At 42.8% G+C, this 23344-nt stretch overlaps 2 protein-coding genes across 3 annotated transcripts in view; one reads left to right on the top strand and one right to left on the bottom strand.

Moving 5' to 3' along the window:
• The window catches only part of slc35f3b (solute carrier family 35 member F3b), a 50822-nt gene extending 33528 nt beyond the window's left edge, over positions 1-17294 (top strand). For both annotated transcript variants that reach the window (XM_030070765.1, XM_030070766.1), the window contains 6 exons: positions 6841-7183; positions 12203-12422; positions 14929-15054; positions 15708-15900; positions 16002-16091; positions 17047-17294. In XM_030070765.1, the coding sequence (XP_029926625.1) occupies positions 6841-7183; positions 12203-12422; positions 14929-15054; positions 15708-15900; positions 16002-16091; positions 17047-17288 (1214 nt within the window). In that variant the 3' untranslated portion in view covers positions 17289-17294. The remainder of the gene's footprint in view (positions 1-6840; positions 7184-12202; positions 12423-14928; positions 15055-15707; positions 15901-16001; positions 16092-17046) is intronic.
• Positions 17295-19400: 2106 nt separating this feature from the next.
• On the bottom strand, positions 19401-23231 carry LOC115372656 (5-hydroxytryptamine receptor 1D). Its single transcript, XM_030070718.1, has 3 exons — positions 22934-23231; positions 21704-21864; positions 19401-21498 (listed from the first exon to the last, which is right to left on the bottom strand). Exons 1-3 carry the CDS (start codon positions 23097-23099, stop codon positions 20164-20166), a joined length of 1662 nt encoding a protein of 553 aa, XP_029926578.1. The 5' UTR covers positions 23100-23231; the 3' UTR covers positions 19401-20163.
• Positions 23232-23344: the final 113 nt, after the last annotated feature.

Genomic DNA, 23344 nt, shown 5'->3' with positions numbered 1-23344 from the left:
CTGGGATTCATGCCAGTCTGTTAAACTGCAGGTCCATCACGCTTCACTGGTAAAGGGTTCTGCAGGATGGAGGGTTGCCACAAAATTGGGGGGGTGCACCCGGTGCCAAGTGCTGAGTAATAGTTGTCACTCTGCTGTAATACACAATGCACACATACACACACATGCGCTTTCTCGCTGGCATGGATTGTTTTTGCCGTGTCACTGACCAATGTGGCTGTGCTGGTGAGGGGCCGCAGCACTGACCTGTGTAACCAGCATCTGTTCAGCCACCGGGGCAGATCAGCAATATGACAGGCAACTCACTGAGCAAGTCGCTCCACTGTCCCTTGATGTTGAAGGAGAAAAGACACAGGGAATTAAGCAGAGGGGGATCAGTAACAGACACCCTGCCCTTGTCTGCTCTCCTGGACCGTTCTCCCTCAGCCCATGTGGTCCCACCTATCAGCTGATTGAAGCAGCAGGGTGTGTTTTCCGCCTCTCCTTCTGTTTTGTTATTGAGTGGGACAGGCTAGTCAGATGAGTCTGCTCTGGTGTGTTGAAAGGCTTCTGACTGACAGGTTGGCCTGACCTGCTGTCACAGCCAAGTCTCACAAACTCTGGCTGTCTGTCAGCCAGAGGGACGCTTAAGAGACTGACTGCTGTCTGTGTGCTGCCTGTCAGATCCCGTCACGGAGGCCCCGTCTCTCAATCTGCCATCTTCTGAAATGAGATGATCATAGTTCATTAACTAGGAAATCTCTGCAGCATCTATTTTTCAAACAAGCACATGCTGTAGCTCTTAGCTGTTGTCAAGGCCCAGTCTTTAATCCAAATGATGACAAAGGTGGGCAAACTACGTAAAGCTGTGCGGCATTGAAGGATGTTTTATGGAGTGCTTTTTATTCAGTAAATGACATTGGGTGACAAATACAACACATTGTGAAGATGATGAAAGTTTAGTTGCAGCTGTACACTGCACAAAAAAAAAATCCATCCCAGCTAGTCAAAACAGTATAAAAATCTGCCATGTGAGATAATCCTATTTGTTTCCAGTGCAGTTTAACTTTTTCTTTTCATTTTTTTTTTAGGAATTTCTTTGGAAACAAGTATAAATATATTGAGATGATCAGCCTCCTAGTATCCAAATAATGACACAACAACACTTGACTCAAGAAAATTCTTATAATAATTTTATTAGCATCAGAAACAAGTGGGATTATCTCATCAGTCTTTAAGCATTATCATTTAATACTATAATTTTTCATTATGTGTATTAAAGAGCGTGTGACTATATCACACCAGTCAATTCATATGCATCAGCATACGGTCAGAGAGGCCCAGTAGATTGTAAGACAAGGAGAAGAGTTCCTCTGAAGTGTGTGTCGGTGATTGATCTGTTTACCCTCCAGAATCACTGAGGCACGGCGCTGCAGTGCACTCTTACACCCGAGGAGGGCTTATCAAACAACCGTGTAGGCGACCCTCTCTCTTACCTCGGTGTCGCCTACTTTGTCCAAGTTCCAGCAAAACCCTCCTGACAGTCATATGGCCACCCTCACAAACCAGCACACAGCGCAGCAAGCCGAGCCGAGGCGAGCCTCGTGCGTTCCACACTGCTGTCTGTGATGATATGTGCTCCTGCTTTGGGAATACAAGGGCGGCGGCAGAGACAGAGAGAGAGAGAGAGAGAGAGAGAGAGCAAGAGGGGGTTGGGGGATGTGGCGTGGGCGGTGGCCTGTTGAGAAAGGGACATAGCAGGCTTTCTCGGCCTGTCATGGCCAGGTTCTGTGAAGTGTAAGAGCAGGCAGTCAGGCAGGGCTCTGCTGGCACGTTTGGGATTTGCAGTTATCAGCAGGAGAGATCTGCACTGCAGAGACTGCAAGGGGAGGGAGGAGAACAGAGTTGGAAGGAGGCTGATCGGAGAGCAGGGGAGCGTGGACTGAGCCGGAAGAAACACTGGAAAACTGACTAGTTAATGGCCAAATAAATTTCACAGCCAATCTTAGCGCTTTCTTCTGCATGTAGCATGAAATATATTCAGTAGTCAGTATCAGCCTACAAGACGCTCAAACACTAGGAGCAGAGAAATAATTATACAAGATGGGATTTGTTTTACTGTGAAGCAAAATAGGGCAGAGTAGTTTCACAAAAACAAACAAACAAACAAAAACAAACAAACAAAGGAAGACTATACATTGTCATTTTCTCCCAGATTATTAATTAGGACATAACTTGTGTGATGAAGCCAGTAGGGCCGAAGCGTCTTCTTCACTCCAAAATATCTCCACCTTAACAAGTCATTAAGTCTCATATTCAGCAGTATAATCTTGTTTTGCCAAGAAAAAAGACCACACCAGTGGGATACGATTTTGAAATAGCTTATTCTAATGTGGAGAACCGAGATGATGAAGCAGGGATGGATTGAGGGTTCAGAGGGAGGGATGAAGGGTGAAGATATGGAGGGATGGGGCTGAGGGGTGAAGAATGAAGGGATAAGGGTTGAGGGATGGAGGGATGAAGGGTGAGGGAAGAGGGGTCAGCTGATGGTGGAAGATGGGAGGGAACTGGGGGAGTTGAGACTGAGATGGAAAGAGAGGAACAGATCAGGTGTACTTAAATACTTTTTTGTGGAAATGGGGTGTGTTTAAGGTGTGGTCTTTGTTGCCGAACTTAGTCATAGAATCTCCCAGTGGGATGAGATAATCCCACTTGTTCCCAAGGCGATTTATCTTGTTTCAGGTATTTTTGTGGGAACAAAAGGAAATATGTTGAAACGAGGCAAATAAAGCTGATCAGCCTTATTCTGACAAGACAATGACACTTGATTGTTTTGTTTTCCTCACTTGTTGTAAGAAAAATGAGATTTTAACTCTGAGACAAATTACTTGATAATATGGAGATTTTTTTTAGCAGGGTTGTTATATTGTTTGTAGGTAAATTCATAGTTTGGGGATAAAAACAAAATGTTCTTTTCAGTGGATTTAATGTCTCTGGTGTTCATCATCTTCACCTGTGCTGGATGTCTTGGTATTAGTGCGTCTTATTTCATCTGAGAAGTAGGGATGAATAAACTGAAGAGGCAACAAGGTGAAGCGATATGGCTGTCAAATTGGATCCAAGGTCAGTTTCCCCCTGTCTCCAGTAATTTCACAGATGTCTATTGACTCCATTTGAGCAAATTAGGTTCTAAATGGAAATGAATTGTATCAAGATATCTTTGACGTTATATGGTTAGAAAGTTAAGCATCTACCATAATGCATGTGCTAACTCCTAAATGCAATGAAGTCAGAACCACCTGCTATTATTACTATTATTATTGTTATTACTATTGCTCTGCAGTAAGCTCATAAAATGGACTGCACCACTCACTAACAATGTCCATTCTCACATTTAGCTGGAAAATCTTTTTTCTTGAAACAGGTGAAAAAATCTGCAAGTGGGATGCAATAATCCTGCTTGTTTCCAATATTAAGTAACTTGTTTCAGGAATTGTTCTGGGATTTAAAATAATAATAATGAATAAATAAATAAATAAATATGTTGAAACAAGGCATAACAAGGCAGATTAGTCCACTGGTCTCAAGAAAATGACAATGTATCTCATTTTTTTAGGAAAAACAAAATTGAGATTGATTATGATTTGAGTCTCAATGCTAAGATTGATACTTTATGTATGTATATATGTCAAACCAAAAATTGTGGTATGAGTGGTGAGGGTGAGACAAACAAAGATATTCACTATAGTCATCTCAGAGCCTCCAGCTGACCTTGACAGCTGAAACTTGATTATGGACTGATAAGGTTAAGTGCCTCAGTTAATCATTTAGCAGTAAGAGGGTGACCCTATTTCAAGGTGTTTCAGTTATAGTAATGCCCACGTCATTAGTGGAGGAGCCTTTCTGTCTTGTTCAGCCTCTCCACTGACCCGGCTCTCTCACACTGATGAGTTCAGTCTGCATATCGTGGAGCTCCATATCGTCACGCACTGGCTGTCAAGGTTGATACAGTACCATCAAACTAAGTGTGAAAAAAGTGAATTACTTCTACATCATTCAGTCAGTGCTTCTGTGTTTGAAAAATGAATATACATACAATGGTGTCTCTTTTCTAAAAAAAAAAAAAAAAAAGAGTGAAAAAATGTTCCATGAGTAATATGTTAAAAGCTTTGTGGAGTGTGGCTTGTATGACAGGGACGTCACTATGGTTAATGCTGCCATGATACTTAACTAACTGTGTTGATATGTGTCAGAGCTGGAAGTGCTTAGCTCGGTCCCAGCGCCTCTGTAGGAGATGATTGGCTTGGCCCATCTCTGCATTTGGAAGATTAAACAGCGCTGCAGTGTGGAGCAGTGGCCAGGGCCACAGGATGTGGGAGAGAAGCCCAGGAAGGACAAACTGGGCAGTGCAAACCAGAGGTGACCTTCACCACAACACAAAGAGGCTTGGAGCTCAGAATAGAGAAACTTAATTCTCACCCTTGTGCCTAAGACTTTGATAAACATCTGGGTGTGTCTATGTGTCTTCTTCCCTTTTTGGTCCTCGCTGATTCATCATTCCATGGCAATTGCAGACAATGATCTTGAATTATCTTTCATTCCACTGCCAGGTCTAGTTTAGGGCTGTCAGATCTGTCAGGTCCTGTTGCCACAGCAGAGAGTATTGTTTGTTTGGGATTCCCACATGAACAGTTTCATCTCAGTTGCATCACATTGTCATTTTATTGCAGATATAAACAGACTATTAATCTCATGTGTATTAAGATATTTTTGTGCGCACTCGAAGAGGCTTGGGCATCATTCTCCTCCAGGCATGAGAGTCGATAGTAATCATGGAAGTTAATCTGTGCTGTGATGAGACCACCTGGCAAGGTCAGAGACGGCCCTCCCAGAAAGAATGAACTGCCTCATTGGCCGTGATGGATGCCGTCGTAAAACTCTTTCCACGAATGTATGAAGCAAGCCAGATCCATCAGCCTTGCATTATAATTATGCAGCTTACAATTGAAAAAACACAGTCAATGTAATCACTGCTGGGTATTTCGCAATAAACACAGAGGACAACTGAAAATATATGTGAGAGTTCAACAACATCTGATATGATTCTGTGCTGTGGATAACAACATCACATGTTCACAGTGCAACTCCAGCTAAAGTTAGATTTGTTCTTGTCTCACCAAGGCCTTTTGAAGTGTGTTCTGTTTTCTTATCAGCAGTGTACAGTGGAGATGAATCGGCGTAAGGCTCCCTGCGGCACATCATTACCTTCTGAAACACCATTAGGGAGATCCCTCATTTGTAACTTGTTGGAAGCCACAGTGCTGCAGGAGATGCATGATGCACTTTATACAACCGTTATGAAGCCTGGCTAATGTGGCTTTTCGCTCAGTGTTGTCTTGTGATTGACTTATTTTAAGTTATTATAAGTTCATGTGGTCTTGTGGTGCTGTAAGCAGTGGTGAAAGTGTGTTTGTGGTGTACTTGGCTTACAAATGGGTTAAAGTGATTTACTGGGCATTTATGGTGATGCTGTTAGTGTTGATTTATGGATGTACTGGAGGCACCGTGTGTTCAGATATCTTCACTTCACAATTGTATTGAGAGATGAAAGCAGACAGAGTTGTTACAGCAGCTGAAGTGGTCCTGTGTGAATAGCTGTCACAGAAGAAAAAAAAGTTTTGAGACAGACATGAATTCACTTGAAATGCCTCCGACTGACCCTCATGATGACAGCTGGAAGATGAGCTTGGATGTTGTGTTGTTTCCTATAGGCCTTTATAATTTTATGCAAAATTATACGGTCATAAGTGAATTGTTGGGAGACAGTAGATAATGTAACCATGAGTAAGCATCATTACAAGAGAGGGAAAAAAACATGATACCCTGCAGGGGTATTCATTCTGAAGCAGTGATTGAAAACGAGTGTGACAGGAAGCGGAGCACATCAACATTATGCTTAGATTCACAATTTATTGAAGCTATACTGAAGTTATCAAGGTTTAAAGCAAAGAATGTACACACACACACACACACACACATGCATACATACACACACTTGTGTCATTGTAGCTCATGTGGTCGAGCAGAGGTCGCCTCGGATTGGATATCAGATCTGCCCTCTCTTGCCCTCTGTTTGGCTGCAGCCTGTCACACCCGATCACCAGATTTTTTGCTCAGACGTCTGATTGATTACTTTCAAGTTCAATTAAACTCTGAAAGGAGCTATTTTTGGACACAGAAAAGATGGAAAGACATGGATGACCTGAAGTCACTGACACTTGCACAGTGGGAGCATACCTTTGAATAAACAAGAAGTCTGGATTTGCTTCCAAGGAGAATTGTATGATTATGTACACATAAAACACATAGACATACAATAATGTACTGAAATGAGATTTTCAAAACAAATAAAAAAAAAATCATCATTTGAATCAGTTCCTATTTTATTAGTGGTTAATATGTTTATTCTTGTTTCAAGAATTTTTCTGGGAGCAAGCATCAATGTGTTGAAACAAGGCAAAAAAAGCCAGATCAACCCACTCATATGAAGAAAATGACACTTGATTAAAAAAAATCTCAAAGCAAGCTGATTAGCACTGGAAATACATAAGGTTATCACCATCCACTAGCAGATTTTTCAAGAAAAACAAGATGTTAACACTGAATATGAGATTAAATGACTTGTTAAGATGGAGATTTTTTTTGCAGTGAAGAGATGTATTGCGCCATTATTTCAATACCTGCATCCTTATTCAGCTGAAATGTATAGGACACTGATGTCTAGGTGGCAAAAGGAGGAGGAGAAATCTCCAGTGTGAGCATGATCTTAATCATGATCTTAATGTTTGTGCGTTCACTCAGGAGAAGACCGCAACAGGGAGAACGTGGTGGGCACTGCAGATGGACAGCCAGCGACGGGCGCGGCAGGGGCAGAGTCTGGCACCAGCAGGCGGAGGTTGCATTGCTGCATTAAAGTAACAACCGTACACGTGCAGAAGGCCCTGTGGGGAGTCGCCATGGTGATGTGCGTGTGCTCGTCCTGGGCAGGCTCCACCCAGCTGGCCAAGCTGACCTTTAAGCAGTTTGACGCACCCTTCACCCTCACCTGGTTCGCAACCACCTGGAACTGCCTCTTCTTCCCACTCTACTACATCGGCCACCTGTGCAAGAGTCCAGAGAGGCAGACGCCACGGCAAAGGTTCAGGTGAGGGGACGCTCTCTGCATCACAAAAAGGGCATGACTGTATCTCATTGCCTTGGCCAAATGTTGCACTGTGATGATGTTGACAATGCACTTATGCATTCGTGTTAATGTTAATAGTGACGGTAACATGCACATCACCCCTGGGTAAAAATACTTAGTAGTGCACTTGAAGGGGAAAAAGTCACCCCAAAAACACTGTTAACAGCTACGGCTTATGTACCTTACATTTCTAGGTCAGTTTTATTTTGTCTGGCAGTATTTTGTTTTTTTCTTATGTAACAGTTCAGAGTATTCAGTTCCAGTTTGTTATAGTATTTCAATGGATGCTGAATGCTAAGAAAACCTAATATTTCAGGACAGTCAGCATGGTCTGAAAATGACTCAACTGAGAGTGCTGTGCTCCCTCTTGGAGTATTTCCAGCAATCACTGGTCCAAAATAGGCAGAAATGTGAATACAACACAGCTACATGTGAGTTTAATTGGAGAGAATTTTTCATGTATCGCCACCATCAGTGGTAAATGCCAAGTTAGCAGCTCAGAATCAAAAAGCAAGGGCTTCAGCAATCATACGGGGAGAAACCCATTGTGCACAAGGCAGCCAGTTTCTCCACTGAGTCGTCCATAATGTAACGCAGTCAAAAAGAAATCTTGTGTTCTACGATTAAGGGCGTGACTCTCCATTTTTCTCTACTGGAAAAAGCTCTTGCTCCCCTATCAGGATTGCTCTCTCCACCTACGCATAAAACCCACCGTTGAAATGCTCAGGCACGCTCCAGCGCGCTCTCTGGGGGTTGTCCAAAGGCATTGTGGGAAAAGTATGAAGCTAGTAAGTGAAGTAAAAGTGGATGAGGCAGGCTGAGGGGGAAGTGGTTGTGGCAAAATGGTCAATTACAACACTCCATCACAAAAAGTACCAGAACACTACAGGTTGCTGATAAATTATAGTGTAAGAATATCAGAGGGTGGAGTTCCTTTGAAAGACTGAAGTGTGATTTTGTAGCATACTTGTCCAAGGGTGCGACAGCTTCCCATAGAGACTGTACTGCTTCTGTAGCATGAAAATAACGTGCAGCTCCATGTGATTTCTTATGAAAAATCAAAGATAGGAGCCTTATGTAAAATTTAGGCATGGCTATTGTCAGTTATTGATTAAATTAACATAACAAGACTTTTTTAATCCCCCCTCTAAGGTATGCCTTGTGACTCCCTATCCGTTTTGAGTATCAGGTTCCCACACACTACCTTATGTGTGTAGCCTTAAATGCGGCTTGAGAAACTAGAGCTTTACTAGTTGAAACAGCGCATTAATCAAGGTCTTTTGACAGGACTCATATCGCCGCTACCTGCTGTGTTTTTTTTAGTTCAAAGAGAGGGGTGAAGGGATGGGGGTATGGGGGATTTTGAGCCAGGGAGCCAGACTTTCTACTTCTGATGCCTCTCACGCATATTAACTGTACTCTTGTGAGTGCGTATGCAAGGATCTGGGGCTCCCGTTCCCCAGCCGACGCCCATGTGCTCCGAATATCAAACACTCACTCCCCTCCTTTGTATTCACTCGAATTACACCTGATGGTAAATGTTGGGCGATGCGACAAAATAGAGGGTTGACATTTAATAGCTGGCCTGTCTCCTCACATATAACAGCGGCTGAAGTTCAGGCAAAGACATGACATTTGTAATAGTTGGCTCATCTCTTCACAGATTTATCAGCACTGATCTTTGAGGGGTTTTCCCCGCAAGCACCGGGGAGGCTTGTGCTCTTATTCTTCACTGCACTGTGTCCCCTCATCACTCCCTTTTTGCTCCACTGACTTTTGATTTACCCGACAGATTAGAGCTGTGAGAGAGAAAGTGAGAGTGAGTGAGGCATATTAAAATGACAGGTTTTCCTGATTATATTTTTTTAGGGTGAAAAGGAAAACTTCTTGCACACTTGGGTAAAGAATAGAGAGACTTATCTGTTTATTAAAACCAACAATATCTGGCAAGTGCATTCATTAGGGGTTATAGATTCAAAAGACAAAGAGCTGCTTTTATGCCAGACAGCAAATTCAAATCAACCAATACACACTCTGCAAATTACTACAGGCAGTGATCCAGTAGGGTTATTTGTTGGGTGGGGGTATTTTAGGATAACAAGGTGGGAGCGCAGCCAATAGCAAAAGGGAGAAGCCAAAATGCTACACTACTAATAGGCTCTATTATAGGAGGGACGTAGTCTGGCCAGCAGATTGGCTTGTACAGAGGAAGCACAGGTAAGCACCAACAAATTGCGTATGTGTTTTTCAAGAGAGGAGACGCCCGAATATGTTTAAAAAACTTAAATTTATATACATATGAAAGTCTTTGATCAGGAATCAAAGATGTCTTTATGTCTTTTGGGAATAAAGAAAGCCTCATTTTGTTTCCTTATGTAATCAATGTAACCTCCTTTACTGCTGATTTTGATTTGTTCAGCACCAAAGAAACCAAACAAATATGATGATGATTTCCACCCTCTTAAAAATATCTGGCAGCAGAGATTTGCCAGGCTGAAATACTTTGATTTGCAATGCACTGCTGTGAAAGCGAGACGCAGGGCAACACAGGACGTTTTTTTTTTTTTTTTTTTTTTTTCTCCCACTGTTGATCTCGAGAGCTGCTGGTTTAAAGTCCCTTCCCACAGCACCTTCCTCAGCGTTCGTAAATCCTCACCGGCGCTCGGTCACAGAGCTGCAAGTCTTTCCGACATCAAAGCAGATTACAAGGCTCACTTGTGCAATTGCAAAACATAGCGGAAGACAAACCACCACGTGTCACTGTGGCGTGGAGTTGGGAGAGCATCCAACTTCTGTAATGAAGTGAAGCTCAACCTTAATATGATATTCATTGAGTGAGGTGTCCTGCTTGTAAGGGAGCTATGACCAGTGTGTTTTTAGTGCAAACTCAGCTCTCATAAGCTGGTTCATAACAATGCTGCCGCTCACATCAAACAGGCCACTCTGGCAGATGCATTTGGAGCTACCTGCTACTCCCCAGTTATTGATGTGTCAGCATGTTTAATGGTGCATGTAGTCAGGAGGCTTATCAGCTTCATTGGGTTAGATGCTTTCAGGTTAAACTATGCAGAAGAAGAGAGTGTAAACAGTAGCACCGAGAATGCCAACATTTGAAAAATCATGTTAATGTCATTTCTTGCTAGGAGGTATTTTGTGTGTGTGTGCCTGTGTGTGTGTTTGTGTGTGTGGTGTTGGTGTGGGTAGGCAGAGGTGGAGATGATTGATAGCAGAAAATAAACATGGCATGGTGGGGCATTTCAGAAAACAGTCAGTAACGGTGAACCTCTCAAGATTTTATCGTGGTGCATTATTTAATCTTTGAGGTGCACACTTTTATTACACCGAATCTGGCAGATTCGGTGTAATAAAAGTGTTTATAGTGTCAGTTTTTACTTGAGGGCATTTTCATCCATATTTTTGTATTTTGTATTTGTATTTTTGTAACCGCCTCTTAAAAACTTACCGCTGACTTTAGATTCATGAACTGACTTTAGGTTCATTTATTTTTTAAATTGTAGATGTACTTTATCTCCATGTCTGCATGAATAGCTGTCAGCTATCATCAGCGTATTTCATGAATTATGGACATAAAGGCACCACAGGTATTATACACATGTGGAATTTTATTTCCAGAACCTGAATTTTTGGACTATTTGTAAAATGCACACAACAGTCTCTCAAGTAATTCTTTAAAGGGAGCCTTTTTAAAATAACAAAATAGATCCGATTATCAGTTCATATCAGTTCATTTGATATTATGGAACAGAGCATAATATGTATAAATCACAAGCATATTCATGCATTAAAGATATGACTACTACTGTTAAGCAGCTTTGTGGAAATGAAGCTACTGTGCATTCACGTGTTCCTGTGCTGTATGAGGGGCTCCAGTTAAACAGACAGCAAAAGCATTTTCATCCTTGAGAATCTGCCCACTTCTTCCACTGCTTGTCTACCAGCTATTTCCTAGATTTGCTTAAAAAAAATAATTTAAAAAAATCATGCCTGACTCCCACAACAGGAGCGGTGCCAACACTTGGCAGTGTCGTGTGTCTCTATCTTCTGCAGCTGCCTCTGATGAGCAGCACATACCTCTAGAGGCTGAATAAGGTCACACTATGGGCAGATTACAAAATAGAACAGTGTGTATAATTTCTTGAGTATCTCATATATTGCAAATTTTCACTTTCCTGTCCGATGCATAGTAACTGCCTTAATTTTGGCCTGATTCCCACTTTTTGCTATTAAAGTCCACAGTGAATGCAACACAACCAGAAATTGGCACAAACAATGCAAACACCTGTCGAAGAAATTAATTTAATAAGGTCACTGCGCTGTACCCAGAATGATTATTTTTGAATTCAGAACCAACAGCGCTGCAATAATGCAAGGTTCATTTAGCTGTAAAAGGTTAACACTTCAGACAAGCATGGAATAACTCATCACTGATCAGAGTCTCCTGTTCTCTGGCTCCAGGAGAGATTTTCATGTTCATAAAAACTGATAGAACCCCAGGCCATAAGAAAACATATTCATTCTTAAATATTGTGGTTTGGTAAGTCTGAATGATGAGCTCTAAGATCAGGAATAAATTGTGCTATAGAATCTATGGAAGATAAAAAAAATAAAATAAAATACTTGGATGGAAGTCTTTTAATGCCTCCCTGTTCTTATAGAGCCACACATTTACTCTGCAATGGTTCCAGTGGGATCGGATGTTTCATGAATCAAGACGTCCATCGTAAGAAGACAAATTGAGCATCCTGCAACCGGATCATTCACTAGAGCCTCACAAAATTTTATTGCAAATGAAATCTGACAGTAACTGGATCAAGAATAGATTTATCTGAAAGCTCCACTTACAGTTTAGACCGATGAACAGCAAGGCAAACATAAGGACAGCTGCAGGTGGGATACACTCCATTTTTCACGCTGCTAACACTGCTATGCTGTTGCGCGGTGCATTATGTTTCTGTGCAGGGAGTGTTGTCGGTTCTTCGGGGACGATGGGCTGACACCCAAGGTGTTCTTCACCAAGGTCGCTCCCTTTGGCCTGCTGTGGATCCTCACCAACTACCTGTACCTGCAGGCCCTCAGGAAGATCAACACAACAGACGTGTCAGCGCTCTTCTGTTGTAACAAGGCCTTCGTCTTCCTGCTGTCTTGGATTGTACTTAGGGACCGCTTCATGGGGGTCAGGGTGAGTGTGTGTGGATGTTTGTGTGTTTAATTTTCTATGCATAATCTAGTTTTGCACCACCCAAGAGCAAATAGAGTGTGCTACTCCATATTAACAAGAGCCTTATAAAATAATGATTATTATGATCATTTTAGATTTAGCACAACAAAACATGGCAGCATTCAGCTTTAAAAAATACAAAGAAAATCACATAAAAGACATCACAAAAAAAACAACAACTCTGAACTGATAGTATTTTTTTTTTTTTTTTTTTAACTGAATGAATTTGATCCATTCCCTTTATCTTGAATGCCACAGTCGAATATGGACTTGATCCAGCTAGGACACAATGCAGCTGCAGCGGCATGCTGTGTTTGGCATTGTGGGGAAACCACAGGCAACATTTGCTCGCCATTTGACTTCCTGTTGAGCCCCTCTTTGCTGTGGTGGAGAGAAACAGGACAAACAAGTGTGAGAGGTTTTAGGTCAGTTTTGATGATAAGGGGTGGTTTATGAAATGCTGCACCTATAGCTTCCAAAGGATTGCATATAATCTGCTTGGGAAGTAGCGTGCCTCGACTAAAGTTAAAACTGATTATGGAGTGTGAGCACTGGGGTGAGGAGAGCCGTTACCTGTTCGACTTCGCCACCGTGCCATTGAAATGACATTGCTTTGGCGTGTGTTTGTTTGTGCTTGCATGTGGGCGCTTGTGCGTAGGTCTTTGTTTTTGTCCAGACAAGGAGAGGAGCAGAAGATTAATGGTTTAGTATCAAGGATTGAGGTGTCTCCTCCTCTTCCTCCCACCACATAGTCAAGATGCTTTCATATCTGCAGAATGGATACCCCCACCCCCCACCCCCCCTTTTACTTTACCATGCTTACACTCACCCCATCTCTTCCTCGCTCTACCCCCTTTATCTGTGATGAAAGGCTTTGGTAAAAAACACTGTAATCCTGCATCTGTCTTCCCCCCTCTCTCTACATCTCTCACACTCTCAATCTCTCTCTCTCTCTCTCTCTCTTGCTCTCTCTCTCTCTCTCTCTCTCTCTCTCTCTCTCTGTGTGTGTGTGTGTGTGTGTGTGTGTGTGTGAGATGGGGATTGCAGTGTTTGGATGTCTGCAGCAATGCAGGGGATCTTGGATGAGCTTCCATCCTGAAAATGAAGGAGTAGAGAGGGATGGGGGGAGTTAAATCTCTTCTTGTTAAATAGGGATATGGCCTGCAGTGATACTGGGGAAATGAATGGATGTCCCAGTTGATGTTTTAGCGCTCTGGCATGATGGAGAGACAAAAGCACAGTGAGAGAGGAGCACATGATTGAGAAGATGGTATGACATAAGTTAAAGCACGAAGAACATTTTGGTGGATTTGCAAGTCATGTGGTAAAGTGTACTAGATACAGCATAGGCATCGCAATGGGCTCCAGCTTGGTCTACACAGATATAGCAATAACACTCTAATAACATAAGGTGCCAAATATAGAGGTGATCATTGATGTGTCACAAATGTACTGACTTTGCAGTGGATTGTACTGGTTAGTCAGCTCAGGTCAGATCCATTTCACCTCCAACCCTCGCATTGCACTGAAAGATTTCGAGAGTCCCAAACCCAAACAGACGTGGGGTCTCTGACCCTGTAAACAAACAGCTCTTTCCAATAAATGAAAGGTGTAGTTGTGACTGACAGGCAGCCTGCACTGCAGAGAGAGCCATTTTGCCAAGGGTGCCTCTGGGCTTTGGCCAAGCAAAAACACACAGCTCATTTATCTTCCTGACACCTCTTTAATGCAGCGCTAATCCACTCAGCTGGACTGCGCCTTGTCCCTATTCTTCAACCAAACACATTTGCACACACACGTGGCACATGCAATCATGTGAATACACGCTCAAACATAGAGCAAAGAAAAAACACAGCTGAAGGACTTCTAGCTAGTAGATCAAGGTGGATTGAGTTGAATGAAGTAGATATAATTCACTGGTGTCTTGAAGCTGTACGTCACTGATAGTCAGAGAAGAAAGGAGTCATGGGAGGTGTGAAAGGTGTGGGCGGGTGGACGGACAGTATTTGTAAACGTGATGGCGGTGCAGTAGAAATCAATGTCACACCATTAACCCAACACTGTGAAAGCTGTTTTCCTGAGGTGGAAGCAATTTTCCTGTGTACCTGCGAGCAGATTTTATCTGTGATGTGCATATGTGCTTGTGTTTGTCTGCATGTTTTATAAGTAATTGCACAGCAGCTTGGGAAACTACAATAAGCGCAGCCACAATAATGACAGCCTTAGAATAAACGAATATTCAACTGAATATAAAATAGGACCAAAACATGAATTATGACTGAACTACTCCAAGTCTTGTACAAGGCGTACAGCTCCTGCATTGAATAAAACAAGAGATTATCTGAATCACTGTGAGCAATGCAGATATTTCTGTGTGCTAGTAAGGGTTTAGATATCTTGATCATCACTGTGGTCAGAAGTGTCCATCCTGCTTTGAGTAACACACACATCCTCTCTCTCTCCACAGATAGTGGCTGCTATCTTGGCCATAGCAGGGATTGTTATGATGACTTATGCTGATGGATTCCACAGTCACTCTGTCATCGGCATTACTTTGGTTGTGGCCTCTGCATCGTTTTCAGCACTCTACAAGGTACGGCTGCAAGATTGCACGACAATCATGTGATTAAGTGTAAAATGTAAATCCAAATATCACTGTGACCAGAGAGTCTTTTACCACTGATCGAACTTTGTAATATCAGCAAGAGGTGTATTCAGCCGTTTTTATTCCTATTTTTAACCTCCTTCGTAATGGCAGTTGGCATTTGTGGTACTGGTTGTCCTAAAAATGTTTCAAAAAATTAACTAGACTAATGCATGAATTTTCTAGCCATCGTATGAATTGTGCCGCAGGTCTTGTCTTACATAAGAACTCCTTCTTCGGTGTTCTGGACAAGTGCCGATCTACTTATGTAACCAGGTGACAGGAGACAGGAGGAGATTACGAAACGTAAGCCTAAGCTGACAGAAACATGTGATTTGTGTGTGTTTGGTAGCTCGGCCACAGGCTGCGATGTCCTGATTGAGGAGATAGGTATATTTTGGCTGCCTGTGGTCTCCTCCGCCCTGTTATCTTTGTGGCCTAATGTGATAAACAGACAGTGATGGCCTTGTGCCAGACACATGGCAGGTACTTGGCAGGGACACCCTCTGCTGTACCCCTCTCCACCATAGGGGGGCACACAATGTGAATTTATGTGTTGCCCAAGTCATCAGCCCACTCTCTCCCTCTCAATCCATCAATAGGTGCTGTTCAAGATGGTCCTGGGCAGTGCCAAATTTGGAGAGGCTGCGCTCTTTCTGACCATTGTTGGGAGCGCAAACTTTGTTTTCGTCAGTTTTGTGCCGGTCCTCCTGTATTTTACGCATGTGGAATACATTGGCTCACCTGTGGACATCCCCTGGGCCTACCTCTGTGGGGTTGCAGGCCTGCTTTTTGGTATGGAAAGAGCGATAATTTGATTAATTCCCAAAATAATTCCAAAATTAACTAGCAATTTCCGCTGTATGCTGCTGCTCTGATTTTGCTTCTCCCCACAGCTTTCAACATCCTGGTAAATTTTGGCATCGCTATCACATATCCAACATTAATCTCCCTTGGTATCGTCCTAAGTGTCCCTGTAAATGCCAGTAAGTCCTTCTCATAATACCAGTTTCTTTGACCTGCTTCCCATTCAATACGTCATGCTACTGAATCCTACAACCCCACATTTATTTAATTATTTTTTGGACATCTATAATTGACTGAAGGAAAAAGCTAAATTTCAAAGTGGATAAAGTTTTCCTCTCATTCTTTAATAAATAGCATTTTATTGACATTATCATTCCAGGAGAACTACTTGCTACTTTATATATTACTGGTTTATGTCAGTTCTGTGAATTGTTATGATTTCTGAATTGCAGTACTCACAATATCCTAAAAGGAACAATTCACCCAAAACACTAAAGGAAAAGGTATTTTACCTCGTACCCCTGGTGCAATCCATCCAGATAGTTTCTGTGTGATTTGACGAGGTTTCCAGTCTGTCTGTCCTCCTTCACCCCAATGCACTGGGGCTGGATCTCCAGCTGTCCAAAATGTAGATGTGAAACACTCAACAGCAACAGCTCTTTCTAAAGACAATGACTCCCCGGATACGCGACATAATCCACAGCCCTGATCGGCGGCGAGTTTTGTTGGAAACTATTTCCTGTTGGAGATTACTGGTCAGCTGAATCTATCCACCTCTAAATCACACTCATTACGGGGCAGACAGATACAGTTTGCTGGTGCTCTTCAGCAGCAAATAGTTCCTAATGACTCTTGTCAATAGCTCTCGTCGGGTATCTGTGCCATTGTTTTGGGAAAGAGCTGTTGAGTTTTTCACATATGAATTTTTGACAGTTTGAGCTCCACAAAAGAATACCCATGCAGCCCCACTGTATTGTATCAGGGCGACAGGGAAGAATCACACAGAAACTCTCTGGATGAATAGACTGCACATCGGTAAGTAGGACATTATCTTTTATCATTATTATTATTATTATTTAACTGTTCATTCACTATGGTGGCACATTATATTAAAGCATCCTCATAATTTTACAGTGGTGGACCTGTACACATGTGAAATCCATTTCAACACAGTGCGCCTCATTGCTGTGTTCATCATTTGCCTGGGCTTCCTCATGCTGCTGCTACCAGAGGACTGGGACCAGTGCATCATCCAGCTCAGCACCAAGCTGCGCAAACGCGATGAGCCAGTAGAGGGCAACAGCGAGGCGGGTGCTGCCACAGGGCTCAACTGGAGAGGCAGAGCTAGGACCTCCATGTCAACATTTGGACATTGACTACATGAAATAGTAACACGCACACACACACACACACGCACACAAAGGAAGGAGACACACTAACTCCTCTTAATGTCTACGTCTGGACATTTGATTGCCATGACCCGCATGGTCATCTTTTGCCTGGTGCCCTGCCCTCTCTTTCACACCACACCCTAGTAAAAAATATATATATATTATGATAATATTTTGGACTGTCCTTTCATCTGCAAAATTTCAACTATGAGATGAGACTACTCTTAAGTGATGCAAGAGGCACAGATTATATATCACCGTTTCTTTCCAAACCATGACTCATTTGGCATTCATTCTACCAGAAGTGATCACAGCTGGTGCATGGGATCATATTGGTTGTATTCCTCTCCATCCAAAAGTGATCAGATTCAGCCTGTCTGTCCTAGATGATTGGGTCATTTACCATTTATCATTTTTGCATTATCTCCTAATCATTCCATTGGATCGCGTCATATTGCCTGATGTTTTTCAGGTTTGAGGAAAGGACGGAAATCTATCACTTGTTTTGAGGCAGGTGAGAACTTGTGGACTTGCTGGCTTTAACAACATGTACATGTCACCTTCAAGATCCAAAGAAGATTGCCTAAAAATATCTAATGCCTGAAAACAAAGGAGAGACCTACAGTGGTATCCCTCAGGTGTAAAGCTGATGGCAAGTACCTGCCTTTTGTGCACTGTACACGGATGTGTTTCACACCTTGGTTGTCCTGGAGCTGTGGACACGGTGGGCATGTTTGGTGTGAAAGGACTTGTCTGGACATCTGAGTATCAATCTGAGCTGAAGAAGCTTTCACTATGCCTCTCTGTTTGACCAGTGAGAGGAGGTCAGGTCGTCTTTGAACACACTGATTGGCCTCCTGTGGTTCTACACTTTCCCAGGGCTAAACTCCCACTCAGTTGATGCTGACACCCACTGCTTGGACCCACAGCTGTCACGAGAGATCAAATCCAAGTATATTTGTTTGCATAACTTTTAAGTGCATGGGATGGTTCAAATTTCCAACAGGCCTATGTGATTCATCAAGAATTTTGAGTAGCTGCAGTCCATCCATTTTTCTCAGTGTTTTGGTTGCTGAGTTACTGGAAGCAGAAGGTAACAGATGTCGCTTAGCTAGGCTGGTTCAAGCCAACAGGGCTAAACTTTTTTAAAAATTGTTTTCAAATTATTATTATTTTCTACCATTAGCAATTATACATAATAGCTAATACTGTGCATTTTCACAATTCCTGTGTCTAGTATCTCAGTAATCAGAGCTCTGGTTAAAATACAGAGACTGACTAAAAAAAAAAAAATTTATAAAAATTTATAAGGCACATAGGCTTGATGAAAAACTGAACCATCCCTTACTCTGAAAGTCAACCATAGCTATCACTGAGCCTCCATTTGTATCACGACCACTAGATTCTACATTTAACTTTCTAGAGTCATTCACACAAAATAACCTGCGGCGATTATCTGTTAAAGTTGTTAGAAACCTGTCTCACTGTGGCTTGAGGGGAAGTGTGTTTGACACATGAGAATGGCTATTATGTCTCAAGCTCTGCTGTATGAAGTAAACATTGTCTTATTGTAAACTGTTTTCATTTATCACATTTCTGAGGCAAATTAACAACCGAGAGAACCTTTCAGAGAAACTTAGGCGCTGTGGACAAGCCTTGTAATGGGATAGGTGGAAACTCTGCCTTGTTGTGAATGTATGAACATCACTCAACCACACATGCTCGCTATGTGCTATCTGTTTTTTAACAATGCCACCAGACTGCTGCAGACAGACTCTTTAATACTATGCTTCTTGTACTCATCTGAATTCCATTTTTCTGAACAAACATGACACATCGTTATGGACTTTTTATATTTTTGCATTTGGTTGCTGACTAATCTGAAGGGACAGTGACATCTACAGGACAAGCATGCAGATATGACTAGATACAGCTGAAAAGTCCACTTCACTGCCTTTTCTTTGTTTTGCAATAGATTACATTAGCACTGTTTCCCATTGTCATTCTCTATGACAATAAATAATAATATTGTATTCCTCTGGAATTATTGCTAGATATAAATGTAAACCTTTGTAAGGAATGATAATTTTTACACTGAAATGCAACATATGATTATCACATTTGAGGAAAAATATTTAGAGCGTGAATAAATAATGAGTTTATTAGATCTATTGTTGGGTGTCTTCAAATGTAATCACATGTACTACATAAAAGATTTCTTTTCAATAGATTTCCATGTGCAGTTGTATTTTCTCCTTGCCACTGTTCGTGCATAATGTATGACTCATACACAGCACAGTGTACTGTGCTTCACAGTCACAGGAAAAGGCCAAAAACAGATAAGTTAAAGTAATTTGTAGCATAAGGTTAGTGCAACTTTAATCTCAGCAACACTTTGATATCAAATGCATATACATTCATGCTGTGTTTTTCAAAGTGGAGTCCGCAGACCCCCAGGGGTCCTTGAGGGGCTTCCAGGGGGTCCTCAGCAAAATGAGGAATAGTTTAATTTCACTATAACTTGAATCACTAGAAACTGTATTACAAAATATGCATGAGTGATTAATTTAAAATTATGTCTTAATCTCTTTGTCAGTGTTCAGGTATGACATCTAAACAACTTAATAGTTAAAACACTCTGAATTACCTGTTCGTATCACAATCCCGAGGGCAAAATCACTTCAAATGGGGGGTCAAGTTGGCCAGAACATGAAAAGCTATGACATGACCTACAATCATGCATGCTCAATAAATCATTTTAATTATGTTACAAGTGAGCAGTGATGTGAAAGTATGAAGTGAACTATTACGTGTCTGAATGTCACCTGTGGAAATTTTCCTGCAAATGAACTGAACAGGACTAGCAAACATCATGTTCTACTCTCACTGTAATCTGGCCATAGAAGAAAGTGGCCTGTTGTTCCCTGGTAAGAGCAGAGAAAGGTAATCTGCTGCCCTCCAGTGTCCGAGAAGGGACCTGCAGGCAGTCCACCATCCTGTCACTACCTGAGTCCTGCCATAGGGAGCAGGATGGGGAGGTACTTCCAGGGAGACACACATTGCAGATATGCTCTTTGGAGTGGTGTTTGAAGTTGGTGTTAATAGTGAAAATAGAAGAGCAATATGTAGATTCATCACAGGCTGAAATCCCAGAACTGGAACGTGGAATATGATGAGTGGTTGTCAAAGTGCACGGGTCACTGCCCTTGTCATCATATCCCTCTGCTTTAACCTCTCCTCCCTTGCCCACCACACTACCAAGGCGAGCTCCTATCTTCTGCTTCAGGCCCCGGAGGGCACCCCGGAAACGTTTGCTCAGCAGAGCGTACAGCAGTGGATTGATGTCTGAGTTGAGCAGCACCAGCCAGTAGGAGAAGGTAACAGCAGCGGGTGGGACAAGGCTGGACTGGCCTGATAGGGCAGTTTCAGTGGCCTGAACCGCAGTCACTGCCACATAAGGAGTCCAGCACAGGAAGAAAGCTGACATGACCATGAAGAGACGCACGACTCCATGTTGGTGGTAATGATGGTGTTGCTGGGAGTTGTGCTGTGGAGGCTGAGAGGTGCTCTGACCCAGGAAGGAGAACAGGCGTCTGGAAGTAGGACAGGAGGAGGGCTGCGTGGTAGCTGAGTCAGGAAGAGCAGGGTGTAAGGAATGCCCTTCTATTCTACGATCCGTAGGCAGAAACTGTCCAGTGAGATGATAAAGTAGTGTAGAAGTACTGTGATGGCTCCTACATTGCTGATGGTGTAAACTACTAGAAGCAGGGACAGTGTTGGAACTCCTCCTGCTTTGTTGTAGGTGGTCCTCCAGGTTATGAATCTTCCTGGCATGGCTGCGGGCCACCTTAACAATGTTGACATAGCAGAAGAGGATGACTGCTGCCGGCATGAGGTAGGAAAGAGTCGCCATGAAGGCAGTGTAGCTGAGACTGCTGGCCCAGTTGACTGCACAGCTGTACATGGGCACCACATAGCTGACGGAGCTCCAGCCCAGCAGAGGAGGGCAACTGGTGGCCAGGGCCTGCAGCCAGATCCACAGGACAACAGAGCAGGTCCGCCACAGGGTGCAACGGGAGCTGTAGCGCAGACAGTCCATAATTGAGTGGTAACGGTCTAGGGCAATAGCAGCCAGTGTCAGGACAGAAGCTGTGCAGTACACAGAGGAAGTGTAACCCACATACAGACAGAGATCCTGTCAGACAGGAGGGAAAGCAACAAATAAGTGTTATACAGAGCATCGCCAGCGCACACACAAACACTGGATCAAAGAGGAATTTAAAAAGTGTGCTATGACGAAAGGGTCACACAGGGTTATGACTGTAAGAGACACTAAAGCAGTGATGATATTACAGAACTCAAAAATATAAATGGACTGGGAGTCAGAAAGTATTACATACAGTACAGTCCACCCATCCACTGTTCATGATGGACACGGCAACAAAAGGCATCACTCCACCGCCCACCAGCAGGTCACTGATGGCCAGGTTAATGATCAGCACTGACGTCACCGAGTGAAACGTCTTTGTTGCAGCAACAATAACAATGACGAGAATGTTACCTAGACACACACACACACACACACACACACACACACACACACACACACACACACAGGAAAGCCATCAATAATGACAACCCAGCCTTCACAGAAACACTGTCTACACCAGGGATATTAACAGCTTAAAAAACATCTGTATCAGTTCAATATTTTTACCCTGGGTAGTTGGCTGATTGTGGAATTGGCATTTTTGTGATTTTTTTTTTTCTAGCACCATATGCTAGTTGATTCACAACAGAGAAAAACTAACATTGTCTTACCAAAAACAAAACAAAACAAAAAAAAAAAAACAAAAAAAAACAAAAACAACAACAACAACAACAACAACAAAACCCACTAAATTCTCAAGACAAGCCTGGCTGAAAACCTGATTTACAACTGCATTTGTAGGATTCTTATTGATCATGATCATATTGATCATGCATATTAATATAAGCCCATGGGTGGGAGGTTATGGGACACAGCCATCGGTCTCAAAAAACAAAACAAAATAAACACACCCGCCAAAAAACGGTGCATCCTACACAATGCACAGTTCTGGACAGTTTTTAAAACATCTATTTTAACCTCAGTGCTCCTTCCTTTGTGCAGCAAGGCAGCGCAGTAAAAAGAGAGACCACCCCAAACACACCAAGAAGACCCCGGGGTCGGCAAGCATCGGCCTGCTGAAGCTTCTTTGAGCAAGGCACTAAAATCACTACCTGCCTCTTTGAGCTCTGCTCTGGATTTGACCCCTGAAGCCCTGAGGAGGGCACGCGGGGAGACAATCCTTATGGGGATCAATTAAATAGTGGAGTAGGCTATTACTGCACTGTACAAGATAAGAAAAAAAAGTTGTTTGGTTAAGTTTCATAAGCTGACTGTGCCTACATATAGGGAAAAGGCTGTGGATAATGAATGCAAGTGAATCAGATATCCCGTTGTCTTGCTGGCTAAATAAATAAATAAATGTATTGGTTTAAAAAAAAAAAAAATGCGCACATGATCGCAAAAGGCCGACTGTGTCTTGAACTGTGTATTGCTGAATAGGCAATATATATATGTTAAGCATGTCATTGTAAAAGCCCACCTGTCACGGCGCCCACACACATCAGCACCATGAGGATCTCCAGCAGCAGTTTGGTCCGGGGGGGCAGGACGAGCCGCGCGCCGTCTGTCAGACTGGCGTTGGCCGCTGCTGCACCCACGCGTGCACCGAGCCCCGACCTGACGCCATCCACGTCACTTTCATCCATATCCCAGTCCACTACTTCAGTTTGTCTGACATTGTGAGAATGAGACTAGGGATGCATCACATGAAAAAAGAACAACGCCTGAGTTTACTCCATCTCATCTTTATCTGGTTACGACGCTCTCCAGGTGAGGCGCCTCGGTTTCTCTTTTTAAGCAGCGGAGGGAGGGAGGAGGTGGTGGTGTGCGCGCACCTGAACTTAACTCTTTGAGTGCTTTATTTGACGTCTACAAGGCAACAGGAAATTAA

This window comes from Myripristis murdjan, chromosome 15, assembly GCF_902150065.1.
Source record: "Myripristis murdjan chromosome 15, fMyrMur1.1, whole genome shotgun sequence".
Taxonomy (NCBI): domain Eukaryota; kingdom Metazoa; phylum Chordata; class Actinopteri; order Holocentriformes; family Holocentridae; genus Myripristis; species Myripristis murdjan.
This window is presented reverse-complemented; position numbering and strand designations above follow the sequence as displayed.